The 25,024-nt window shown below is 43.0% G+C and overlaps 1 protein-coding gene across 6 annotated transcripts in view; it reads right to left on the bottom strand.

The window, feature by feature from the left end:
- The window catches only part of ndrg4 (NDRG family member 4), a 214,831-nt gene that overhangs the window by 22,855 nt on the left and 166,952 nt on the right, over positions 1 to 25,024 (bottom strand). For all 6 annotated transcript variants that reach the window (XM_073069634.1, XM_073069631.1, XM_073069635.1 and 3 more), the window contains 4 exons: positions 11,220 to 11,280; positions 6,289 to 6,375; positions 5,060 to 5,116; positions 2,385 to 2,488 (listed from right to left, as the gene is read on the bottom strand). In XM_073069634.1, the coding sequence (XP_072925735.1) occupies positions 2,385 to 2,488; positions 5,060 to 5,116; positions 6,289 to 6,375; positions 11,220 to 11,280 (309 nt within the window). The remainder of the gene's footprint in view (positions 1 to 2,384; positions 2,489 to 5,059; positions 5,117 to 6,288; positions 6,376 to 11,219; positions 11,281 to 25,024) is intronic.

Here is a 25,024-nt window from a genome sequence, read left to right as displayed (position 1 = left end):
CTGCTCTCTTGAACAACTACAGTTTGTTGATCAAGTTTTATTCAGTATGGATAATTCCATACTTTAATTCCCATGAATTATTGTATTGCTTTGCTTGCTTGGAGATATGTCTGGCATAATGTTGTCTTTATTGGTATATATTGGTGGTAGTTTTATCTGTGTGGGTATATCTAAGACAGGGGTGTATCTAAGACAGAGGTAAAGTTGCAATGTTATACCCTGCACAGAGGGCATTTGTAACAGTGATGACCACATAGAGGTTTCTCAGTTTGATCCAAAGATCTTGATGGGGGTTATTTACAGGCCTCGGAACAGTAGCCAGGATGTGGTCTACAAATTACAGCAGGAGATAGAAAGAGCATGTCAAAAAGGCAATGTGATGCTAGTGTTGGGGGATTTCAATATACAGATAGATTGGGAAAATCAGGTTGATGCTGGATGCGAAGAAAGAGAATTTGTGGAATACCTCTGAGATGGCATTTTGGAGCAGCTCGTGGTTGAGCCCACTGCAGGATCAACAATTTAGAGGATTGCAGAATTTAGAGGATTGGGATTTTTGGGGAAAATTAACAGAAGGCAAATGAAAAAATCTTGGCGGAAGGGGTAAGATGAAATATGAAGGCAAGATAGCCAATAATATCAAAAGTGTTACCAGAAGTTTTTTTTCATATATAGAAAGAGTAAAAGAGAAGTGAGAGTAGATATTGGACTGCTGGAAAATGGAGACAAGGAAACGGTGGAAAAACTGAATAAATAGTTTGCATCAGTCTTCACTGTGGAAGATACCAGCATTATGTTGGAATTTTGAGCACGTCAAGGGACAGAAATGAGTGCAGTTGCTATTACGAGGCAGATGGTGCTTGGGAAACTGAAAGGTGAAGGTAGATAAATCACCTGGATCAAATGGACTATGGGGGGGGGGGGTGATATAAGAGAGAGGGAGAGAGGGGGGAGGGAGGGAGAGGGGGAGAGAGAGGGAGAGGGAGAGGGAGAGGGAGAGGGAGAGGGAGAGGGAGAGGGAGAGGGAGAGGGAGAGGGAGAGGGAGAGGGAGAGGGAGAGAGAGAGAGAGAGAGAGAGAGAGAGAGAGAGAGAGAATGAATGTGTATATGGTAGTGAACAGGGCTTCATAGTCCTTTCAGAAATCTGAGATATTTTCAGATTATCATGTCTTTTGGAAGGAAAAATGCTGGTAATGATTCCTCTCCATGACCCCCTCTGCACACCTCACCCAAGTGGCTGCAATTTGAAATTTGCAAAGAAACCTTGGCAAATTGCTGCAGAGGATTTTATAAACGCTATACATTGGCAGCCAGGGTGCACTGCATGTGGGTGGATGACAGTCCTTTGTCCGGATTGTGTCAAATTTCCCCAACACTGTTAGGAAGCCACTCATCCAACTGGGGGAGTATTACTTTACAGACTTGAGTTCTACACTATAGAACATGAATACCTTGGGAAGGCTGGGAATGAACTACTTCTTATGGAACAGCTGGCCTTTGATCTGCTTGTTTCACCAGTGTACTTACATTGCTGGCTTTGTTTAATTTATGGTCTACAGTGACTTCTATGCTGTGGAATGGTGGGGGACAGAAGTGGGGGGGGGGTGTATTACCAACACAAATACAATTGAATGGTTAGCTGAACATCCTCCTACCACTTATCAGTCCCTGACTTCACATTACTTGGGTTTCCTGCATGCACACCACACCACACAGCATCTCACCTGCTATCTGAGTGGGTGTGAACTGTATTCAATAGCATCAATGAACATTCACACTTACGATCTTATCACTGGAGGTGGAATTTAGGTGAAGAAGTTAATGATGGTTGGGGGTACCTGAGACACTGCCCAGATGAACTTGTATGACAGCACACTGAAACCGAAGTGTAGGCACATTACACCCCACTGTGGAGAGCATTCTAAATGACTGCATCACTGCCTGGTACGGGAGGGTCACTGCACAGGATCAGAAAAGGTTGCAGAGGGTGTCAAACTCAGCCAGCTCCATCAAGGGCACTAGCCTCCCCAGCATCAAGGATATCTTCGAATAGGCAATGCAAAAAAGCAACATCCATTATTAAGGACCTTCACCACCCAGGACATGGCCTCTTCTCATTACTACCATGAGACAGGAGGTGAAGACACACGCTCAATGATTTAGGAACAGCTTCTTCCCTTCTGTCATCAGATTTCTAAATGTATGATGCACCCATGAACACTACCTCACTAATTTTGCTCTCTTTTTGAATTACTTATCTTTTTCAAATATGTTTCATATTTAATTTATAGTATATTTCACAATACACGTCAGTGATAATAAACCTGATTATGAGAAGTGTTTCTAAATCAATGGTTGTACTGAGTACTGCTGGTGATGGTTACCTGTTGTACATGTTCCAGAACAGCTGCAAATTGGTTTGGTTAATGTTAGCTCCTATCTGCTGTCGCAGGCTCTGCACCAGCTCCGTATTGTTCATTAATTCCTCCTGTGATGAGGGATGGAAAAGCAATTACACACACTGCACTGACTGCATTAGGCTTTGACCAGAAAAACATTTCTCAGAAGGCAGCGAGTCAGTGCTGGGCATTACTAGCTGGGTACGTTCTACCGTGGTAGCTCACCCATGGAAATGCACCTAGGAGCTTCATTGTTAGCTTTTTATTACAAACCGATTGTTCTTGGAACGGCATGAGGGGAGGGGGCAGAATTTTGACAGCCAGCTGTTGTCCTTAAATCAATTTTTCTAACTGTCATCAGCCAATTCAACAAAGAAAGCCCATCCACACTATCGTGCACATCTCAGAATGCTTCATATCTGCCTGTTACCACAGACATTTGGCAGCAATATGCGATAATGACATGTACTGTATCAGTTTGGCAATTGGCACCCACCCACAGACACAACAGGAGTAGCAGTAGTCCCCACCACAACCCCACAAGCCTAGCCCACCATTCAATATGACCACAAACGATTTACCCCAGGGCTCAACTCCTCTTCTGTGCCAGCTCCTCAAAGCTCTCAATTCCGCAGTCTTCCAAAAATTTATCTACCTCCTCTTTAAATACCTTCAGCGACCTAGCCTTCACAATCCTCTATAGTGAACTCCAGAGATTCGCCAACCTATAAGAGACAAAATTTCTATGCACCTCAGTCCATCTCCTTATCTTGTAACTATATCCCCTTGTTTGAGACTCTTCCACAAAAACAGCATCTCAGTATCTCCCTAGCTTGTCACATAGGATCTGTAATCTCTCAATAAGATTACTTATTCTTCTAAACACTAAAGATTGAAGACTTAACATTTTTAGCTGCTTATGAAAAGAAAGTTCTTTCATCCTATGAATTAGCCAAGTGAATATGCAAACCATGGTCTACTGTTATCAATCCTATCTTTGTACAAGTCCACTCTCAATTTCCAATGAATTGGACACTCAAAAGTTTGGAATAGGATGACATACATGGCAGAAATTAAGGTAATAGCAAATAGCAATTTTTATTGAAATGGTCTATTGCATCCTGATCTTTATTCACTGAGGGGAAGCATGCTGATTTTGCTTTGTTAAAATCCTCTGAGTATGTTTACATCTTGCACTCTGCTATGTTGAGGACTGATATTTCAAACTGAGCACAGTTGATTCTCCAGGGTGTGCACTGTACAAATAGGCTAGCTTTCCACCCATCAGACATCACGTTGAAGGAAAATTCAGTTTTCATTTCAAATAGCTTAGAAAAAAATAATTACTGCTTCAGTCACTTCCAAACCTAACTTCTGCAGTGTAAGATAATTAATTGCACTGTTTATTAACACATACATTTTAACTGCCACACAGTATTCTACCCACCACACCGTATCCTAACAGATTACAACCTGACACTATGAAATGGTGATAGCATACTGTGTGCTAACTATCAAATGTATCAAAATTGTTTAAGTGAAGTCATTATGCCGTGTCTAATATTCACACTAACCTGAATATGGTACTATATCTAAAAGCCAAGTGCCCAACTGGCTACTTAACCAGCAAATTCTGCACTACCCCACGCAGTTATGGGAATTACTGGACTCATCCACATTCTAATGCATTTTAGAGGGTGACAACTAGGACTTTGACCTTTGGGAAGGACAAAGAGGCCAATGCAATCAAAAAAGTAAAGTCTCTTTCATCAAGCTGCAGATCTACCACGTTCCACCAAAGGAGATCACCTATTACACTGGAGATCATTGAGAGAGGGGGTGGTCAACTATGAACTTGTAAACCCGCTTCTACATGCATGAATGATAAATATGCGCAAGAGAAAATTGCTGGCATTTTGCACAAGCCATTAAATCTCACTGCACATGACCAGGGTTATTTGTATTTGGGTTTCAGTCACAGGTCCCCCTCCAGCAAGAGCCTTTCTAAAGCCCCTTTTCAACATAACATTGGTGGGAACTTTTATTTGGCACCAGCCTAACCAACCACACCTACCCCCACAACCTCCGCTCCGCTGGCCACAGTTCAGGATAGGTAGCTGGTCTCAAAATGGTAGAAGAGGTCTGGAATTAAATGTCAGCTGGGACTGAGAGTGCATTTTCCACTGACCCTCCCAATTTAAAATCAAAGTAAAACACTCAAGAGTTATTATTTTTTAAAACTAAGATCAGCAAATCTCACTCGAGTGAGCAGGGTTGACCACTCTGGGACTAGCTGGCAAAGTGTTCCTAATAGATGGCACGCTAGCTTCACAATCAGTACAATGCTTTACAGCAGTCAGCTGGAAGATGGGGGTTCAATTCCCACTGCCTTCAGTAATAAGTTTGTATATTCTCTCTGTGACCGCACGCTTTCTCTGAGTGCTCTGGATTCCTCTCACATTCCAAAGACACATGGTTAGAGTTAGTAAGTTGTGGGCATGCAACATTGAAGCTGGAAGCACTAGCTGGCTGCCCAGCACAATCCTCGCTGACTTGATTTGACATAATGATGCATTTCACTGATGCACATATGTCAAATAAGGCTAATCTAATCTAAAGCAGGAAGCCAAGCCTTTGCTGCCCATGTAGTATCAGCTTACCTGGCTGCAGAGATGTGACAGGACAGTGTCAGGGAGTGAGCTGGTCAGACCTGAGAGCTGTCAACAAACAGAAGAGCAATGAGAGTCACTCTCCGCATTCTCCAGTCTCCAGAGGACAATATTTCTCTACACCAATCCACTATCTAAACTAAACCTCAGAGGAACCATGAATATGGATTCATACAATTCCACTTTCAACTCTGAAATAAAAGACAATGTAGTTAAGTTGTTATGGTACTACTGCCTAATTAGGACTTTAATTTTTCAGTTTTATGTTAGTCCACTTTTGAATATTATTTTTTCATTTTCAATTCTATTTAGCAGAATTCTATTTCAGTACTTCAAAGAACACTCAAGAGTATTTATCAAGTGCAACTAAACAGAATAATTACCAACTCATTCATAATTTCTTTGACTAAACCTTTACATTCTTCCAACTGCGAACTCTGTATTTTTCAACTCAGTTTTTATGTACTGGCCTTTTCCAGAACAGACATACTACTGACCTGCTTATCCAACAGCAGGAATTGAACAGGAGATGACATAAGAATTTTCTTGCGACGTAGGGTGGGATGTGGCAATCAGCTCGTTGAGTCTATCCCTGCTCCATTGTCCTGTGTATCCTTCTATAATCCAACCATCATTTCCCTTCTGATTCTACCTCTCTACTCTAAGGGGAACTGTCAGTAGCCAGTTAACCTACCAGAACAATAACATTTCTAAATCAAGTGAATAAAAATGTAGATACTGCATGCCTAATCATTGGAGCTTTATTCATTAAAACTGACAAGTCAAATGATATAGGTCATAATTTAAATTCATGAATAGGTTCTAGATCACAAGCCATTCCCTGCTAGTAATTATTCTACACTTTAGGGGTCCAAAATACTTGGGATTTGAAAGGGCCATGTTTAGGACAGAATAGAAACAGAAGCAGAGTAGAGCTCTTTCAATCTAGGACATTGATTACTAAGGCTTCCTCTTTAGTTGCACTCTCCTTCCATGGCCCAAGTTGAAAGTTGAAATAGGTCAGATTTAAGTATCCTATCTAAATATAACCCAATTCAGTTACTCCTTTAAATTCCTGATTTTGACTCTTGATTTTATTACAAGCATTTAATTTGCTTTGAAAACATTAGCAATTTCTGTCATCCAGCTTAAAATAGTCAAAGAACAAGGTGGTGCGGCATCCTGCTATATATTGCAATTGGATAGCTGTGTGCACTGACCTTAGTTGCTGCCCAATCAATCCAACCCTTTCCACAGGGATCAATGTTGACAAGGACCAATCCCTCCACCAGATCTGGGAAAATTAACTGAAAGAACACACAGCTGTCAGTCCGGCATAACTAGTGACAGGAATAACAGATTGAAAGAATCCTGCACAAGACAGACACTTCAAATTTTAGTAACTTTTTGCACATTTTACTGAGTGAAATAAAGAATAGGGCCTACTCAATGCCTATATACTAACTCTGTAATCCTCTGCACCCACTCCCCAGTTGACTGAACAATCAAGTCTCACAGCAAGCCCAATAATGCTACCTTTAATAAAGAGCCACAAGTTTGTGGAAAGCGTTGAGGGCAATTGGGGAAGAGAGGGTAAGTTTGGAGATTCAGAGTGGACACTAAATAGAAACAGCGAAGCTTAGAAACACAGAAAACCTACAGCACAGCACAGGCTCTTAGGCTCACAATGCTGTGCCAAACATGTACTTACTTTAGAAATTACCTAGGGTTACACAGTCCTCTATTTTTCTAAGCTCCATGTATCTATCCAGGAGTCTCTTAAAAGACCCTATCGTATCCGCCACCATCACCGTTGCAGGCAGCCTATTCCACACACTCACCACTCTCTGTGTAATAAACATACCCCTGACATCTCCTCTATACCTGCTTCCAAGCACCTTAAAACTGTTCCCAAACAACACACACAAAATACTGGTGGAACACAGCAGGCCAGGCAGCATCTATAAGGAGAAGCACTGTCGACGTTTCGGGCCAAGACCCTTCGTCAGGACTCACTGAAAGGAAAGATAGTAAGAGATTTGAAAGTAGTTGGGGGAGGGGGAAATGCGCATTGATAGAAGACTGGAGGGGCTGGGATGAAGCTAAACGCTGGAAAGGTGATTGGCGAAAGTGATACAGAGCTGGAGAAGGGAAAGGATCATGGGACGGGAGGCCTCGGGAGATGTCAGGGATGGGGTAAGAAGGGGAGGAGAGGCATTAACAGAAGTTAGAGAAGTCAATGTTCATGCCATCAGGTTGGAGGCTACCCAGCCGGTATATAAGGTGTTGTTCCTCCAACCTGAGTTTGGATTCATTTTGACAGTAGAGGAGGCCATGGATAGACATATCAGAATGGGAATGGGACATGGAATTAAAATGTGTGGCCACTGGGAGATCCTGCTTTCTCTGGTGGACCGAGCGTAGGAGTTCAGCGAAACGGTCTCCCAGTCTGCGTCGGGTCTCACCAATATATAAAAGGCCACACCGGGAGCACTGGACGCAGTATACCACACCAGCTGACTCACAGGTGAAGTGCCGCCTCACCTGGAAGGACTGTCTGAGGCCCTGAATGGTGGTGAGGGAGAAAGTGTAAGGGCAGGTGTAGCACTTGTTCTGCTTACAAGGATAAGTGCCAGGAGGGAGATCGTTGGGAAGGGATGGGGGGGACGAGTGGACAAGGAAGCTGCGTAGGGAGCGATCCCTGTGAAAAGCAGAAAGGGAAAGATGTGCTTGGTAGTGGGATCCTGTTGGAGGTGGCGGAAGTTACGGAGAATTATACGTTGGACCTGGAGGCTGGTGGGGTGGTAGGTGAGGATAAGGGGAACCTTATCCCGAGTGGGGTGGCGGGCGGATGGGGTGAGGGCAGATGTGCGGGGAATGGGAGAGATGCATTTGAGAGCAGAGTTGATGGTGGAAGAAGGGAAGCCCCTTTGTTTAAAAAAGGAAGACATCTCCTTCGTCCTGGAATGAAAAGCCTCATCCTGAGAGCAGAGCAGAGTTGATGGTGGAAGAAGGGAAGCCCCTTTGTAGGTTGGAATTGGAACAGGGTGCAGTGAAGTTGAGATGGTTGATGTCCCGTCTGCAATTAGCAATAAAGAGATCCAGAGCAGGCAGAAGACCAGAGCGGGATGTCCATGAAGAGGAGGAGGGTTGAAGACGGGAGAAGGTCATCGGTGGGGGTAGGAGAGTCCTTATCAAAGAAGTAAGCTCGGAGACGGAGGTGGCGGAAGAAGAGTTCAGCGTCATGGCGTATGCGGAACTCGCTGAGGTGTAGGCGAAGGGGGACAAAGCTGAGGCCCTTACTGAGGACAGAGCACTCTGCCTCAGAGAGTTGAAGGTCGGAGGGAATGGTAAAGACCCGGCACGGATGAGAGATAGGATCAGAGGGGGGAGGGAGGCTGGAAGGGTTGGGGTGAGAGGAAGATGGAGCCTCTGAGGGCCCAGGAGCTGATGATGGGATCTGACCAGGGTCCGATACAGCTATAACATTATCTCTTGGCTCTTAAACTCAATCCCATGGTTGATGAAGACCAATGCATCGTATGCCTTCTTAACCACAGAGTCAACCTGCTTAGCAGCTTTGAGTGTCCTATGGACTCAGAGCCTAAGATCCCTCTGATCCTCCACACTGCCAAGAGTCTTACCATTAATACTATATTCTACTATCATATTGTCAAATTCAAAAAGAACCACCTCACACATATAACCATATAACAATTACAGCATGGAAACAGGCCATCTCAGCCCTTTTAGTCTGTGCCGAACGCTTACTCTCAGCTAGTCCCACTGACCCGCACTCAGCCCATAAACCTCCATTCCTTTCCTGTCCATATACCTATCCAATTTTACTTTAAATGACAATACCGAATCTGCCTCTACCACTTCTACTGGAAGCTCGTTCCACACAGCTACCACTCTCTGAGTAAAGAAATTCCCCCTCTTGTTACCCTTAAACTTTTGCCCCCTAACTCTCAACTCATGTCCTCTTGTTTGATTCTCCCCACTCTCAATGGAAAAAGCCTATCCAAGTCCACTCTATCTATCCCCCTCATAATTTTAAATACCTCTATCAAGTCCCCCCTCAACCCTCTATGCTCCAAAGAATAAAGACCTTTGTTCAACATTTCCCTGTAATTTAGGTACTGAAACCCAGGTAACATTCCAGTAAATCTTCTCTGTACTCTCTCTATTTTGTTGACATCTTTCCTATAATTTGGTGACCAGAACTGTACACAATACTCCAAATTTGGCCTTACCAATGCCTTGTACAATTTTAACATGACCTCCCAACTCTATACTGAATGCTCTGATTTATAAAGGCCAACATACCAAAAGCCTTCTTCACCACCCTATCCACATGAGATTCCACCTTTAGGGAACTATGCACCTATATTCCTAGATCACTCTGTTCTACTGCATTCTTCAATGCCCTACCATTTACCACTTATGTCCTATTTGGATTATTCCTACCAAAATGTAGCACCTCACACTTATCAGCATTAAACTCCAACTGCCATCGTTCAGCCCACTCTTCTAACTGGCCTAAATCTCTCTGCAAGCTTTGAAAACCTACTTCATTATCCACAACGCCACCTACCTTAGTATCATCTGCACACTTACTAATCCAATTCACCATCCCATCATCCAGATCATTAATTAACATATCTGGGTTAAACTCCATCTGCCACTTCTCAGCCCAGTATTGCATCCTATCAATGTCCCACCGTAACCTCTGACAGCCCTCCACACTATCCACAACACCCCCAACCTTTGTGTCATCAGCAAATTTACTAACCCATCCCTCCACTTCCTCATCCAGGTCATTCATAAAAATAACAAAGGGAAGGGGTCCCAAAACAGATTCCTGAGGCACACCACTGGTCACCAACTTCCATGCAGAATATGTCCTGTCTACAACCACTCTTTATCTTCTGTGAGCAAGCCAATTCTGGATCCACAAAGCAAGGTCCCTTTGGATCTCATGCCTCCTTACTTTCTCAGTAAGCCTTGCATGGGGTACCTTTATCAAATGCCTTGCTGAAATCCATATGCACTACATCTACTGCTTTATCTTCATGAATGCGTTTAGTCACATCCTCAAAAAATTCAATCGGGCTCGTAAGGCATGACCTGCCTTTGATAAAGCCATGCTGACTATTCCTAATCATATTATGCTTCTCCAAATTTTTATAAATCCCGCCTCTCAGGATCTTTTCCATCAACTTACCAACCACTGAAGTAAGGTCTATAATTACCTGGACAATATCTGCAACCCTCCAGTCCTCCAGAACCTCTCCCATCCCCATTGATGATGCAAAGATCATCGCCAGAAGTTCAGCAATCTCCTTCCTCACCTCCCACAGTAACTTGGGATACATCTCATTTGGTCCCGGAGACTTATCCAACTTGATGTTTTCCAAAAGCTCTTCTTAATGTCTGTATGTTCAAGCCCTTCAGTCCACTGTAAGTCATCCCTACAATCGCCAAGATCCTTTTCCATTGTGAATACTGAAGCAGAGTATTAATTATGTATCTCTGCTATCTCCTCCAGTTCCATACACACTTTTCCACTGTCACACTTGATTGGTCCTATTCTCTCACGTCTTATCCTCGTGCTCTTCATATACTTTAAGAATGCCTTGGGGTTTCCCTTAATCCTGCTCACGAAGGCCTTCTCATGGCCCCTTCTGGCTCTCCGAATTTCATTCTTAAGCTCCTTCCTTCTAGCCTTATAATCTACTAGATCTTTATCATTACCTAGTTTCTTTTTAACCTTTAAGCTTTGCTTTACTTCTTGACTAGATTTTCAACAGCCTTTGTGCACCACGGTTCTTGTACCCTACCATCCTTTCCCTGTCTCATTGGAACGTACCTATGAAGAACCCCACATAAATACCCCCTGAACATTTGCCACATTTCTGCCGTACATTTCCCTGAGAACATCTGTTCCCAATTTATGCTTCCAAGTTCCTGTCTGATTGCTCCATTTTTCACCTAAATCCACTTAAACGTTTTCCTAACTTGTCTGTTCCTATCCTTCTCCAATGCTATGGTAAAGAAGATAGAATTGTGATCACCAGATATTACATAAATAATTTAAAATTAAGTATACTTTGCAAATATAGGGATAAAGCAATGCTTAAACACTCACAGCAAACTTGGCCAGGATGTAGGCCCCAGCCCCCACTCCGATTCCAACAATACTTTTAAATCTGGAAGAAAATAAGACTTCATGTTAAGATTTGAGTCAACCAGATAAAATAGTTGGTCAGCTTGGTCTACCCTGTCCACAAAAGGAATGGCCTGACTGCCATAGAATACACAAATATTAATGTAAGGTGCGGATCACAAAGGTTTGCATCTTACTAACAAATCTATCTTGCTGGATTATCCAACTCAATCTGTCCACCACATACCCTCTGCAGAGTTCCAGTCTAAGAACTCCAGAGGAGTGGGCTATATATATATATATTAGCACAATAGTCTGCAAAGACAAGGAGAAACAAATTGTATTGTTCCTTTCTAAACTGTATAGATATCCACAAGTTCTTTCTCTATTGAAGCATAAATAATTCACTGCCTTTCCAACTGAGGTTGACAAAACTCTATGACCTCAAGCTGCAGAGTTCTGTAGCATCTACTTAATTCCCATTAATAATGTGTGACATGTTGGTAATTACATTGATTCAAGTATGGTTATTGGATTTATTGAGTATGCCCACAAGAAAATGAATCTCAGGGTTGCTTACAGTAACATATATGTACTTTGATAGTAGATTTATTTTCACCAATGACTTTGGATTCTCCTCATTGGTAGTAAATCATCATCACATTTGACAAGCTAGAAAAATTGCAAAGGTTGTCAATTTCAGAAAAGCTATCAATTTCAATGACCAAGAACAATTCATCTTATTCTCATAGGTGGAAACAACAAAGATAATTGACAGATACTGAAAATCTGTAATAAAAACAGAAAACATTAGAAAATCTCAGCAGCTAGGTAGCATCTGTGGAAAAGAAACCAATGAATGTTTCAAATCAAAGATCCTTCATCACAAGTGGGAGAGAAAGAAAACAAAAGAAAGGAAGCTGCAGGCCAGTTAGTCTGAAGAAAGGAAGCTGTAGGCCAGTCAGTCAGACCTCAGTGGTTGGGAAGATGTTGGAGTCAATTATTAAGGATGAGGACTCAGGGTACTTGAAGGCACATGATAAAATAGACCGTAGTCAACATGGTTTCCTCAAGGGAAAATCTTGCCTGACAAATCTGTTGGTATTCTTTGAAGAAATAACAAGAAGGATAGACAAAGGAGAATTTGTTGATATTGTGTATTTGGATTTTCAGAAGGACTTTTGACAAGGTGTCACACATAAGGTTGCTTAACAAGCTACATGGTATTACAGGAAAGATTCTAGCATGGATAAAGCAGTGGCTGATTAGCAGGAGGAAAAGGGAATAATGGGAACTTTTTCTGGTTAGCTGCCAGTGATGAGTGGTGTTCCACAGGGATCTGTGTTGGGACCGATTCTTTTTATGTTATATGCTAATGACTTGGAAGATAGAAATGATGGTTTTGTTGCAAAGTTTGCAGATGATATGAAGATAGGTGGAGGGGCATGTAGTTTTGAGGAAATAGATCGGCTACAGAAGGACTTAGATTAGGAGAATGGGCAAAAAAGTAGCAGATGGAATACAGTGTCAGGAAGTATATGGTCATGCACTTTGGTAAAAGAACTGAAACAATTGACTATTTTCTAAATGGAGAGAAATACAAAACACAGAGGTGCAAAGAAAAGTCCTTTGACAAGGTACCCCATGCAAGGTTTATTGAGAAAGTAAGGAGGCATGGGATCCAAGGGGACATTGCTTTGTGGATCCAGAATTGGCTTGCCCACAGAAGGCAAAGAGTGGTTGTAGATGGGTCATATTCTGCATGGAGGTTGGTCACCAGCGGTGTGCCTCAGGGATCTGTTCTGGGACCCCTTCTCTTCGTCAATCCAGATAAGTGTGTGATAGTTCATTTTGGTAGCTCAAACATGATGGCAGAATACAGCATTAGTGGTAAGACTCTTGGCAGTTTGGAGGGTCAGAGGGATCTTGGGGTCTGAGTCCATAGGATATCAAAGCTGTTATGCAGGTTGCCTCTTTGGTTAAGAAGGCATACAGTGCATTGGCCTTCATTAACTGAGTTTAGGAGTCGAAAGGTACTGTTGCAGCTATACAGGGCCCTGGTCCGACCCCACTTGGAGTACTGTGCTCAGTTCTGGCTGCCTCATTACAGGAAGGATGTGGAAATCATAGAAAGGGTGCAGAGGAGATTTACAAGGAGTTTGCCTGGATTGGGGGACATGCCTTATTAGAATAGGTTGAGTGAACTCGGCTTTTTCTCCTTGGAGCGATGGAGGACGAGAGGTGACCTGATAGAGGTGTACCAGATGATGAGAGGTGTTGATCGTGTGGATAGTCAGAGGCTTTTTCCCAGGGCTGAAATGGCTAACACGAGGGGACACAGTTTTAAGGTGCTTGGAAGTAGGTACAGAGAGATGTCAGGGGTACGTTTTTTTACGCAGAGAGTGGTGAATGTGTGGAACGGGCTGCCAGCGATGGTGGTGGAGGCGGATATAATAGGGTCTTTTAAGAGACTCCTGGATATGTACATGGAGCTTAGAAAAATAGAGGACTATGGGTATCCCTAGGTAATTTCTAAAGATAAGGACATGTTTGGCACAGCTTTGTGGGCCGAAGGGCCTGTATTGTGCTCTAGGTTTTCTGATTTTATAGACAATAGACAATAGGCAATAGGTGCAGAAGTAGACCATTCGGCCCTTCGAGCCTGCACCGCCATTTTGAGATCATGGCTGATCAACTACTATCAATACCCGGTTCCTGCCTTGTCCCCATATCCCTTGATTCCCCTATCCATAAGATACCTATCCAGCTCCTTCTTGAAAGCATCCAGAGAATTGGCCTCCACTACCTTCCGAGGCAGTGCATTCCAGACCCCCACAACTCTCTGGGAGAAGTTTTTCCTTAACTCTGTCCTAAATGCCTACCCCTTATTCTCAAACCATGCCCTCTGGTACTGGACTCTCCCAGCATCTGGAACATATTTCCTGCCTCTATCTTGTCCAATCCTTTAATAATCTTATATGTTTCAATCAGATCCCCTCTCAATCTCCTTAATTCCAGCGTGTACAAGCCCAGTCTCTCTAACCTCTCTGCATAAGACAGTCCAGACATCCCACGTGAATCTACGCTGTACTTCCTCTACAGCCAGGATGTCCTTCCTTAACCCTGGAGACCAAAACTGTACACAATACTCCAGGTGTGGTCTCACCAGGGCTCTGTTCAGGATTCCCTAAAGGTTCATTTTCAACTTGAGTCTGAAGCTGAAGGAAAATGAAAATATAGAATATAAAAGCAAGGCTGTAATGTTAAAACTTTATAAAGCACTGGTGAGGCCGCACAAGGAGTATTGTGAGCAGTTTGGGCCCCTATCTTAGAAAGGATGTGCTGAAACTGGAGAGGGTTCAAAGGAGGTTCATGAAAATTACTCCAAGATTGAATGGCTTGTCATATGAAGTGCGTTTGATGGCTCTGGGCCTGTATTCAGTCTTTTTCTGTTGAAAAGCCAAAAAAGCCAAATTAAATCCACTGTGATTCAATGTTGTAAAACATGAAAACTTCCGGGGGGAGGGGGTGTGGTGAATACTTTTTATAGGCACTGTACAGCAGGAAGAATTCTCTGGAAAGGCATGGTCTATGCAAGATTGTGAACATTGGTAAATTAACGCATCTTTGTGAACAAAATCATATTTTGAATTGTTGGAACAGTTTTATTGGTGGGTTAACACTGAACACGATTCCACCTGACCTGCTGAATATTTACAGAATTATCTCCTTCTATAGCATAACCTTATCAGTACTTTGCCTGGCTGACAAACCCTCTGTATAGTGGAGTCTTCTAATAGATACGCACACATGCACACACATACACACAAACGGAGGTGGATTTTCTCCCTGTCTATTTCTATTTCCCATTTTTATTCCGACAAGTTGCTCCATGCTCTTCTTTACTGCCACTCTCAGGTTGCAGAAGCAACACCTCACTTCCATCTGGGTAGCCTCCAACCTAATGGCATAAACATCGATTTCTCTAACTTCCATTAATTTCTGCTCTCTTCCCCTTCTCTTTCAATTCTCCATTCTGGCTCCACTCTTACCCCTTCTCTTCTCCTCATCTGCCCATCACCTCCCTCTGGTGCCCCTTTTCTCCCATGGTTCACTCTCCTCTCCTATCAGATTCCTTCTTCATCTATCACTTCCTGAATTCTCACTTCATCACTTCTCCCCTACCCATCCACCCTCCTCCTCACCTGGCTTCACCTGCCAGCTTGTACTCCTCCCCCATCCTTACGTGTCCTGATAAAGGGTCTCAGCCCAATCATCACCTTTCCTCTTCATGGACGCTGCCCACCCTGCTTAGTCAGCATTGCAGAATGTTTATTCTTACTCAGTGTTTATGCTACATAGACGGTCTCCTTTGTCTTTCAGGATAAGAATGACGGGTATCAAAGGCCATCCTCTGGATGGAGGAACAGATGCCCTGACCTGAAGACTTGAATGCGGAAGAGCCTGTAGCCCCGGTAGGAACAGAGGATATGACAAGTCTCTCATCTGGCCTTTCTGATTCCTCCACCTCTCATTACCAGATTCAAGATAGCTTAACATCATTTCCAGTGCGCAAGTGTAAAGGAGAATGAAATAATTGTTACTCCAGATTTGAGCAGCACAAAACGCACAATAAGGAAAAGAACAATTAATAATAAACACTAATAAATATAAATACATAAGATAGCTTATATGCATTGACTATAAGTATCCATAAAGTGATACTAAGCACAGGAGTGTCTGGACATAAAGTGACTGACAGGAAATAATAAAGTAATGGTGGTTGGGGATGTGGAAGAGAGGGTTGGTGGCTAGAGATGTTGATCAGCCTTACTGCTTGGGGGAAGTATCTGTTTTTGAGTCTGGAGGTCCTGTTCTAGATGCTACTTGGCCTCCTCCCTGAGTGGGTGGGATCCTTCATGATATTATTGGACTTGTTCAGTATGTATGGAACAAGATGCCACTAGTGATTCACAGTGACATACTGCAGGCTATGTACAATACCTCTCATTTGTATCTCATTTGTATTACTCTCACAGCAGTCTGTGGCATGTAATTTCCCGTTAAGCAGCATGCTTTTAAATCAGCTTAATGAACTTCACAATCTTCTGAAGGATTCAACAGACTTAATCTCGAGCAAGCAGATACAGCACCTTCAAGCAGACAAAGGTTCATTGCCATGTCTGGAAGCCAAGGCACGAGGGTGGGGGGGTCTCCAAGCCAGGCTGAAACAATGAGGGAATGAGGCTCTCTCTACCCAGCATCTTGTTAATACATGTGCAGTCACTGGATGACAAAATTGAGGACCTGAGGGCAAGATTGCTGTATCAAAGGGAACTGAGAAATTCTTGTGTTCTGTTTTACTGAGATATGGCTTACTCAGAGTACACCAAATATGGCAATCAGACCTGAAGACTTCTTGATACACAGGATGGACCAAATTGCTCTTTCGAGAAAGGTAAACGTGGAAGTGTGTGTTTCATTAAACCCTCTGTGATGCTCCGATGTGGTGGTTCTGTTGTCCTCTTGTTTCCCCAGACTTGAACACCTAATGATCAAATAGTCACTGTTCTATTTGCCAAGAGAGTTCTCCTCCATGATCCTGGCTGCAGTTTACCTACCATCATCAGTCGACTCTAATCTAGCGCTTGAGATTCTGCATAATGCTGTCACCAAGCAAGGAACAATCCACCCCAACACATTTCAAATCATTGTCAAGGATTTCATTCAGGCTTGTTTGAAGAAATCCCTGTCCAATTACCACCCGCATATAACCTGTAGCACCAGAGGTCCCAACACACTTGACCACTGTTCTATTAAGACAAGGAATGCCTGCCCTTTGGGAAATCTGATCACGGCTTTCCTTCTCCTACCTGCATTCAGGCAGAGGCTAAAGAGTGAGGATCCAGAGATTAGGACAACAAGGAGGTGGTCACAGGAGGAGAGGAGCAGCTACAGGATTGATTCAAGGACTCATCTGTGGATCTCAATGAATACACCACAATTGTCACTGACTTTATAAAAACAGTCATAGACAAGTGTGTCCCCACAAAATCATTCGGAGTCCTCCCCATCCAGAAGCTATGGATGAACTATGAGATCCGCAGTCTGCTGAGGGCATTCAAGTCTGGCAACCTGGAAAGTTACAAGAAGTCCGGGTATGATCTCCAGAAAGCCACCTCCTGGATGAAGTGACAATTCCAGACTAAACTTAAATCAATGAAGGATGCAGCAGCTGCGGCAGGGCTTGAATACTATCACCTCATACAAAGTGTAATCAAGCAACAGGTGACAACAGGAACACGAGGAAATCTGCAGATGCTGGAAATTCAAGCTACACACACAAAATGCTGGTGGAACGCAGCAGGCCAGGCAGCATCAATAGGAAGAAGCAGTGTCAACGTTTCGGGCCGAGACCCTTCATCAGGACTAACGGAAAGAAAATATAATAAGAGAGATGGGGAGCAGCGACAGTGCTTCAATTACACTGGAGCCTAAGAAAAGTATTGTAATCTGCCTCAGTGACTATCATTCAGTAGCACTTATATCCACAGTAATGAAATGCTTTGAGAGGTTGGTGTTGAAACATATCAACTCCTGTCTAAGAAACAACTTGGATTTGCTCAAATTTGCCTACCATCAGAATAGGTCTAGAGCCGAAGTCATTTTATTGGTTCTTCACTCAAGCCTGGAACATCTGGACAGCAATGATGCACACATTAGGATGCTCTTAATGAACTGCAGCCTGGCATTTAATACAATCATACCCTCAAAACTAATTCATAAGCTTCAAGACATATGTCACTAAGTAGTTAAATGTCAATAAACTTTACTTGACTTACTTGACATAGGTCTCAATACTTCCTTGTGCAATTGGATCCTCAATTTCCTTACTCACAGACTCCAGTTGGATAGGCAACAATATCATCCCTACATTCTACATCAGCATAGGAGCATCACAAGGCTGTGTGCTTAGCCCCTGCTCTACTTGCTTTACACTTATGACTGTGTGACTAAGTACTGCTCCAACACTATATTTAAGTTTGCTGATGATTTCACTGTCGTAGCCCAAATCAAAGGAGGAAACTGGAAGTCTATGAGCCAGTCCTTATTGGAAGATCAGAGGAGGAGAGGGTCAACCACTTTAAATTCCTTGGTGTTATCATTTCAGAGAATCTGGCCTGGGTTTAGCACATAAGTGCAATTACAAAGAAAGCACGGCAGCTTTCTTAGGAGTTTGCAAAGATTTAGCATGACACCTGTAACTTTGACTAACTTCTGTAGATGTGTGGTGGAGACTATATTGACTGGCTGCATCACAGCCTGGTATGGAAACATTAATGCCCTTGAAAGGAAAATCCTACAAAAAGCTCAATCCACCACATATAAAGGCCTCCCCACCACTGAGCGCATCTACTTTGAGCAGTGTCACAGGAAAGTAGTATCCATCATCAAGGACCCACCCCCACTGCCCCCACTCAGGTCATGCTTTCTTCTCACTGCTGCCATCTGGAAGAAGGTACAAGAGCCCCAGGACTCATACCACCAAATTCAGGAACAATTATTAACCCTCAACCATCAGGCTCCTGAACCAGAGAGGATAACTTCACTCAACTTCACTTGCCCCATCACTGAAATGTTCCCACAACCTATGGACTCCTCATCTCATTTTTTTGTTATTGCTTGTAATGCACTAGTTAAGATTTCTACTGCTATGCTATAGGTATTTAATTTCAGCAGTTGTCATGAAAAGCAGTGCATTCTGCCGGTAGAATGTTTTGGTTTCAGCTAAGAAGCCTTGCTGTTCAACTTAGGAATGTGAGTTAGCCAATCAACATTGTGGGGAAGAGTTCTCTGAAGGACAGTAGTCTGATTCAGGGGCTTTTGGTGGGAGCTGCAGAGCAGGACAGAAGGGAAGATGCTGCAGAACGCCATTGGAAGGAGAGTCCCCGTTGCATAAAGTGCTTTGTGCAGATGAATGGCTCCAAGGAGGTAGGGCCATTTCTCCTGGGAGAGAGCCAGTTTGCTTGAGTTGGACTTTGAGGGAAGTTTAGAACGTGGTGCATGCTTTCACACAGACCGTGGGTCCAGCGTGTGAGTAAAAGATGACTCCAGTGTGAGCTCCAACAGTCTTGTGCACATTGGACTGGCTTAACCGCAATGGGCCCTTTTCTTTTCTTTTTCTTTCCGTTTTCCTATTAACCATTTGATAAAGCTGAAATTTGTAAATATACTTCCTTTATAATTTTATGCGGTGTATGACCCGTTATTTCTGGCTGACCAACAACACTGCATGGGCAGCGTTTACACAGCATTCACTCAAATCAAAGTTTCTTTCATCAGAACATCATGACGTTCCTATTTGCTTGAACCCTAAATCATTACTGACCCTAGACGTGTAGTGTTTGTAAAAGGTGGTCTTCTCACCGCTGAGACACGTGGCTGTTAGCAGAGTTCGCTATCAAGGCAAGTTTGCGTACAAGTCCGGTGAGGGGGGTTATAAGCTTATTTAGTGATTATTATTATTTCTCCCTTTTTATTCCTTTTTGTATTTGCAGTATGTTGTCTTTTGCACACTGGTTGTCTGCTCTGCTGGTGCGGTCTTTCGTTGAATCAATTATGGCTACCGAATTTATTGAGTATGCCTGCAAGAAAATGAATTTCAGGGTTGATTATGGCAACATATATGTACTTTGACAATAAATTTTCTTTGAACTTTGAATTTTGAAATTTCCTTGATGGCTGACAGGCTGGGCTGGGCAGTTTTGACTATCTGTTGTTGAGCCTTCCTGTCTGCCACAGTGCAGTTTCTATACCTTGCCATGATGTATGTTACTATGCTCTCTACTGCATATCTGTAGAATAGTATGAGTATAGTTGTGCAAGGTCCAGCTTTCGGCAGCTCCTCAGAAAGTAGAGGCATTGGTGAGTTTTCCTGATTGTGTAGGATGTGTTATGGGACCATGAGGGGTTGTGCAAGATGTGCGTTCACACGGATTTGAAACTGCTCGCTGTTTTCACTGCTATGCTGCCAAAGTAAAGAGGGGTGTGAGTGGTGCGAGTTCTCCTGATGGCAATAACTGTCTCCTTTGTCTTAATTTGATGAAGAGGTTACTTGTATGGCACCAGGCCTCGATCTCTTCCAACTCCTATCTGTAGGTCATCTCATCGTTGTTGATAGCAATTTGGTCTTGTATCATTGTAGATTCATAGGAAATCACATTTGGCCAAGGCCATATCCTCATGCTTAGAATTGAGAGGCTTGGCTAAGGGTATACATAGTAAAACACCTGTCAACGAGAAGACTATGGGAAGGCTAGAGGAATATAGAAGCTGATGTGTGGGATCTATAAGGACATGTTCACCTACTGATCTACCTGTGAGGGCTTGGATAAGATCAGAGGGAAACCTATATTAATAGGGGTTAGGAATATGTATGGTTATACTTGGCATCTTTGCCACATCACTTGAAAGAGGTACCATGGCTTATCAGCATCTCTCTCCCAGGTTCTCAGTAAAGGGCAGCTAGATGCCAGCACCCATGATATAGCAGTTGATGGAGCTTGTTTGAGTACTGTAGCAGTTAGCACATGACTTCTCAGCACCAGCTGTGAGATCAGGTTTCCATTCCTATCACCATGTCTAAGGAGTTTGTATGCTCTTCCCATGACTGCACAGGTTTCCTCCAGGTACTCTGGTCTCCTCCCATATCCCAAAGATTAACGATTACAGTAGGCAAGCTAGGGTGACACTTGTGGGCTGCCCAGCACAATCCTCGCTTATTTGATTTGGGCCAAACAATGTATTTCACTGCATGTTTCGACATACTGTACATGTGACAAATAAAGCTAAGCTTTAATCCTCACCTTTTAACTTCCATCCTAACAGAGGCAGGGCCCACTGTTTGACAAAGTCTGTGTGACAAAGTTATGAAGAAGCTGGCAGTGATGGCTACAGAGCAACTTGCATTTCACCAAGGGACAACTAATCACCCAAGAATCATCATGGCTCTGTGCACCAGGATGTGCTCTCTGCAGTGCTCTCACCCATGGCCAACAGCTAGACAGCCCAAGTTTCTGTCATTCCTCACATGACAGCACAGGTTCAAGCCCAGCCATGTCGATCAGAAGGTGGCTACAGAGCACCTTTCATCTGATGCCTCTGTAACTCAAGGGAGCAGAAGTCTACCAGGATACTTGCAGCCAGAAGTGACCAATGTAACCAAGCAAAACAACTTGGATAGCTGCACTAGATACACATAAGAACACCAATTGCTGGTGTGATGTTTGACAGAGAAACTCCCAACCTTAGCGTTTAAATCCACATTTTAGATAATAGAATTTACCAGTTTTGGTCCAGATAGAAATAATTTTGATTTTAGGGGCTTTCAGAGTGAAAGGATGAAAAGTGGCACTATAGATAATAGAGATTCCTTGGCCTTCCCAGTTTATGGTTTTGTTTTTTTTTTGGTTTTTAAAAATTTTTTTTATTAGTTTTTCAAAACATTTTACAAAATTAAAAACCCCAAATCCCAATGAGGAGCGTTAATACAGTGCAAGATTAAGCATACAATAACAATATGCTACAAAGGAAGAAAATATACCAAAAAAGCACCTAAATTCCCAGTTTATGGTTTGAGGTTCCAATCAGATGTAATTATTCCATTGCCACACCACTGTCACAGTGTACCACAGCTGGTTAATCCAAAGCTGAATGCCCATGCCCTGGCTATTGTCTCCCTAACTGAGTCTGCAGCTAGCTGTGTGGGGTTAACAAGAGGATCTCCAGGCTACAAGATATGTCCTGGCAGACTTTCAGAGGGGGACTTCCTTTTGTTGCGATCTGGTGATATTCTCTTTCTCAGTCTGGTTCTCTGCCTTCTCATCCTCCTCCTCCTCCTCTTCATCATTGTCACTGCCATTGCCCTGGTGGACCAGGCAAGAGCTGAGCCTTCACTTAGTCCAGAATTCTATGGGGAATCCCAGATCATCTTGAGTACACTACTGACCATTGCCATCAGGCACCAGCACCAGAAGCAGTCTAGAATGGTGAAGTACCAAGGAAATAAGAAAAAGATAGCCTTGTTTTCCGAAAGTTTAGCCCTCTGTGTACAGCTTGGGGTGAAATACAGGCTCTCCAGAAACATGACACCAATCAGCTGCACATTCAGGGAGTCTACGCAATTTTTGCAGAGATCACATAAGAAGCCTGATACATTATGAGTGTAACACCTTGGGAAAGGTTTCACTGGTAATGTAAGTGTAATGCTCTTTCTGTAGAAGCCGTGTTTGGGTTATGGTTAGAGATACCGGGTGTTTTGGAATGTGAGCCTTCCAATGACGAGAGGGTGTTTTCGTGATGTGTGCCTGCCACCTGGGTGATCTGAAACTTTGTTCAGCGGGACATGAAGAGAAAAGATGCTGGAGTGGAGCCATGATCCGACGAAGGTTGGGGAGGTCAAAGGGGAAACCGTGAGCTCCAACTTGTGCACATTAGACTTGTTTCATTAAAATGGGCCATTTTGGGGGTTTTTTTTGCTTTTGCTTCATTAACCCTGTAGTCAAATTAAGGATTATAAAGCTAAATCATTTAATTGTATGCAGTGTACTATCTGTTTTTTCGTGGTACTGATTTGTAACAAGTCATGTAGCATCCACACAAACAGCGGGGTTTCGGGATGGACTCGTTTGGCAAGGCCAGAGATTATCTTACGCAGCCGACAGAACCTGAGGTTTACATGAGTCTGGCACTTCACTCTGATCTTTCACGAATCCTATGGTCCTCATCTACAACAACCAGTGGACGCAAAGCAAGGAGACAGTGGGTTTTCCTTGACTAGGAAGGAATAGCAATTTATTAATTGCAACGATGAGCAGCAGTTACTGACGAACACCATTGATCATGTGCTGCCACAGTTTGAATGATCCAGTGGGTAATCATAATCAGATTTATTATCACTAACGTCCTGTACATCATGAAATTTATTGCTTTGTGGTAACAGTACAGTGTGAGGCATTAAAATTACAAATTACAATAAAAAATAAATAACTAGTGTGAAAAAATAGCAAGGCAGTGTTCATTGACTTTTTAGAAATCAGAAGGCAGAAGTTGTTCTTAAAACATCGTGTGTGGTTCTCCTCCCTGATGGCAGCAATGAAAAGATAGCACACAACGCTCCTTAATGATGGATGTCACCTTCCTGAGGTGCTGCCTTATGAAGATGTCCTCAATGGCAGATAGGCATATGGCTGTGATGTAGTAGGTAAATAGGTAGGGGTGACAGTGACCATAGTCTACAGTCAGAGCAGACCGTGGTTGATGTGTGGTCTGTAGAAGGTTCTATATATATGAAAACCCTTCCTTAGCATCCAGAAATATAGCTGCTCAGACAACTATAGGTAGGAACATGGTTAATCATGGGAGATGGAGTTCCTACAAGTTCCTGTTTCAGTTCACCCCTAGGATTTTCCAACAGATCTTGTCCATCCTATATTCCCTCTCCTGTAACCCCAATTCCTGTAGTATACCCTGCCGAACCATCACTGAAGCACACATGGCAAAGGTACCAAAAGCAGCCAATTCAGCTTGGACTCTATTCCTGTGGTACTTGATGTCACAAACCCCGTGGCTAACTGAACAGTGACAGTGCAGCCATTTAAAAATTGCAGCCGTTCTGAATGGGGCATCACCAGTTCTCTGCAAGTGCCCCACATCATTTATCAATCACATGTACAAAAGCCGAATGGGATGGGTCCAAGACAAGTGCTGCACCAAGATTGATGTCATTTAAGCAGGTTCTTTGTGCATAACAGACAACATGGTGACCTAAATGTTTGTATGCTGTGCAAAGTGTGGTTTACTTACCTGGTGCAATTTGTGCACAAGAGCATGGGGCTTCACCCACATTGGACAAAAAGATGTTCTGCTACATGTTGGAACTTTTATATTACAATATTCTTCAGAGATCCTTGGAGTTTAACAACTCATGCATGTAGGCACTAAATGCACTTCCAATAATTTGCTCTGATTAATACTAATGAAATGGAATTTCAGAAATAATGTTCGAAGCAGATATACCAAATTATTGTGCCATTAGTGCTCAAACCAGATATGCCTATTCTACATCACTCATTTACAGTCAGTCATAGAGCTACATATTCAGTGAACACTTTATTAGGTGCACATGTATACCTGCTCCACAATGCAAGTATCTAATCAACCACTCATATGGCAGCAACTCAATGCTTAAAAGCATTCAGACAAGAGGTTCAGTTGTTGTTCAGACCAAACATCAGAATGGGGAAGAAATGTGATCTAAGTGAATTTGACCGTATTGATTGTTGGTGCAAGATGGGTGGCTTGAATCTCAGAAACTGCTGATTTCCTGGGATGTTCATGCACAACTCAGTCTCTAGGGTTTACAGAGAGTGATGTGAAACATAAAAACCAGTGAGTGGCATTTCTGTGGGCCAAAATGCCTTATTAATGAAAGAGGTAGCTAATAAAGTGGCCACTGAGTGTAGAGCATAGAAATACGTACTCCTTTCAGCCCAATTTGTCTATGCTGACCACAATACCCATCTGAGCTCATCCTAATTGCCTGCATTTGGTCCATATCCCTCTAATGCTTTCCAACCCAGCTAACTGTCTAAATGTCTTTTAAATACTGAAATTGCATCACCTGACCTGGCATGTTGTTTTATATACCCCCTCCACCCTCTGTGTGAAAGACTGGCCCCTCAGGCCTCCTTTAAACCATTCTCCTCTCACCTTAAATTTATGAATTC

The sequence above is a fragment of the Hemitrygon akajei genome, chromosome 17 (assembly GCF_048418815.1).
Source record: "Hemitrygon akajei chromosome 17, sHemAka1.3, whole genome shotgun sequence".
Classification (NCBI taxonomy): Eukaryota; Metazoa; Chordata; class Chondrichthyes; order Myliobatiformes; family Dasyatidae; genus Hemitrygon; species Hemitrygon akajei.
The sequence above is the reverse complement of the archived record's forward strand: the minus strand, read 5'-3'. Positions and strand labels throughout refer to the sequence as shown.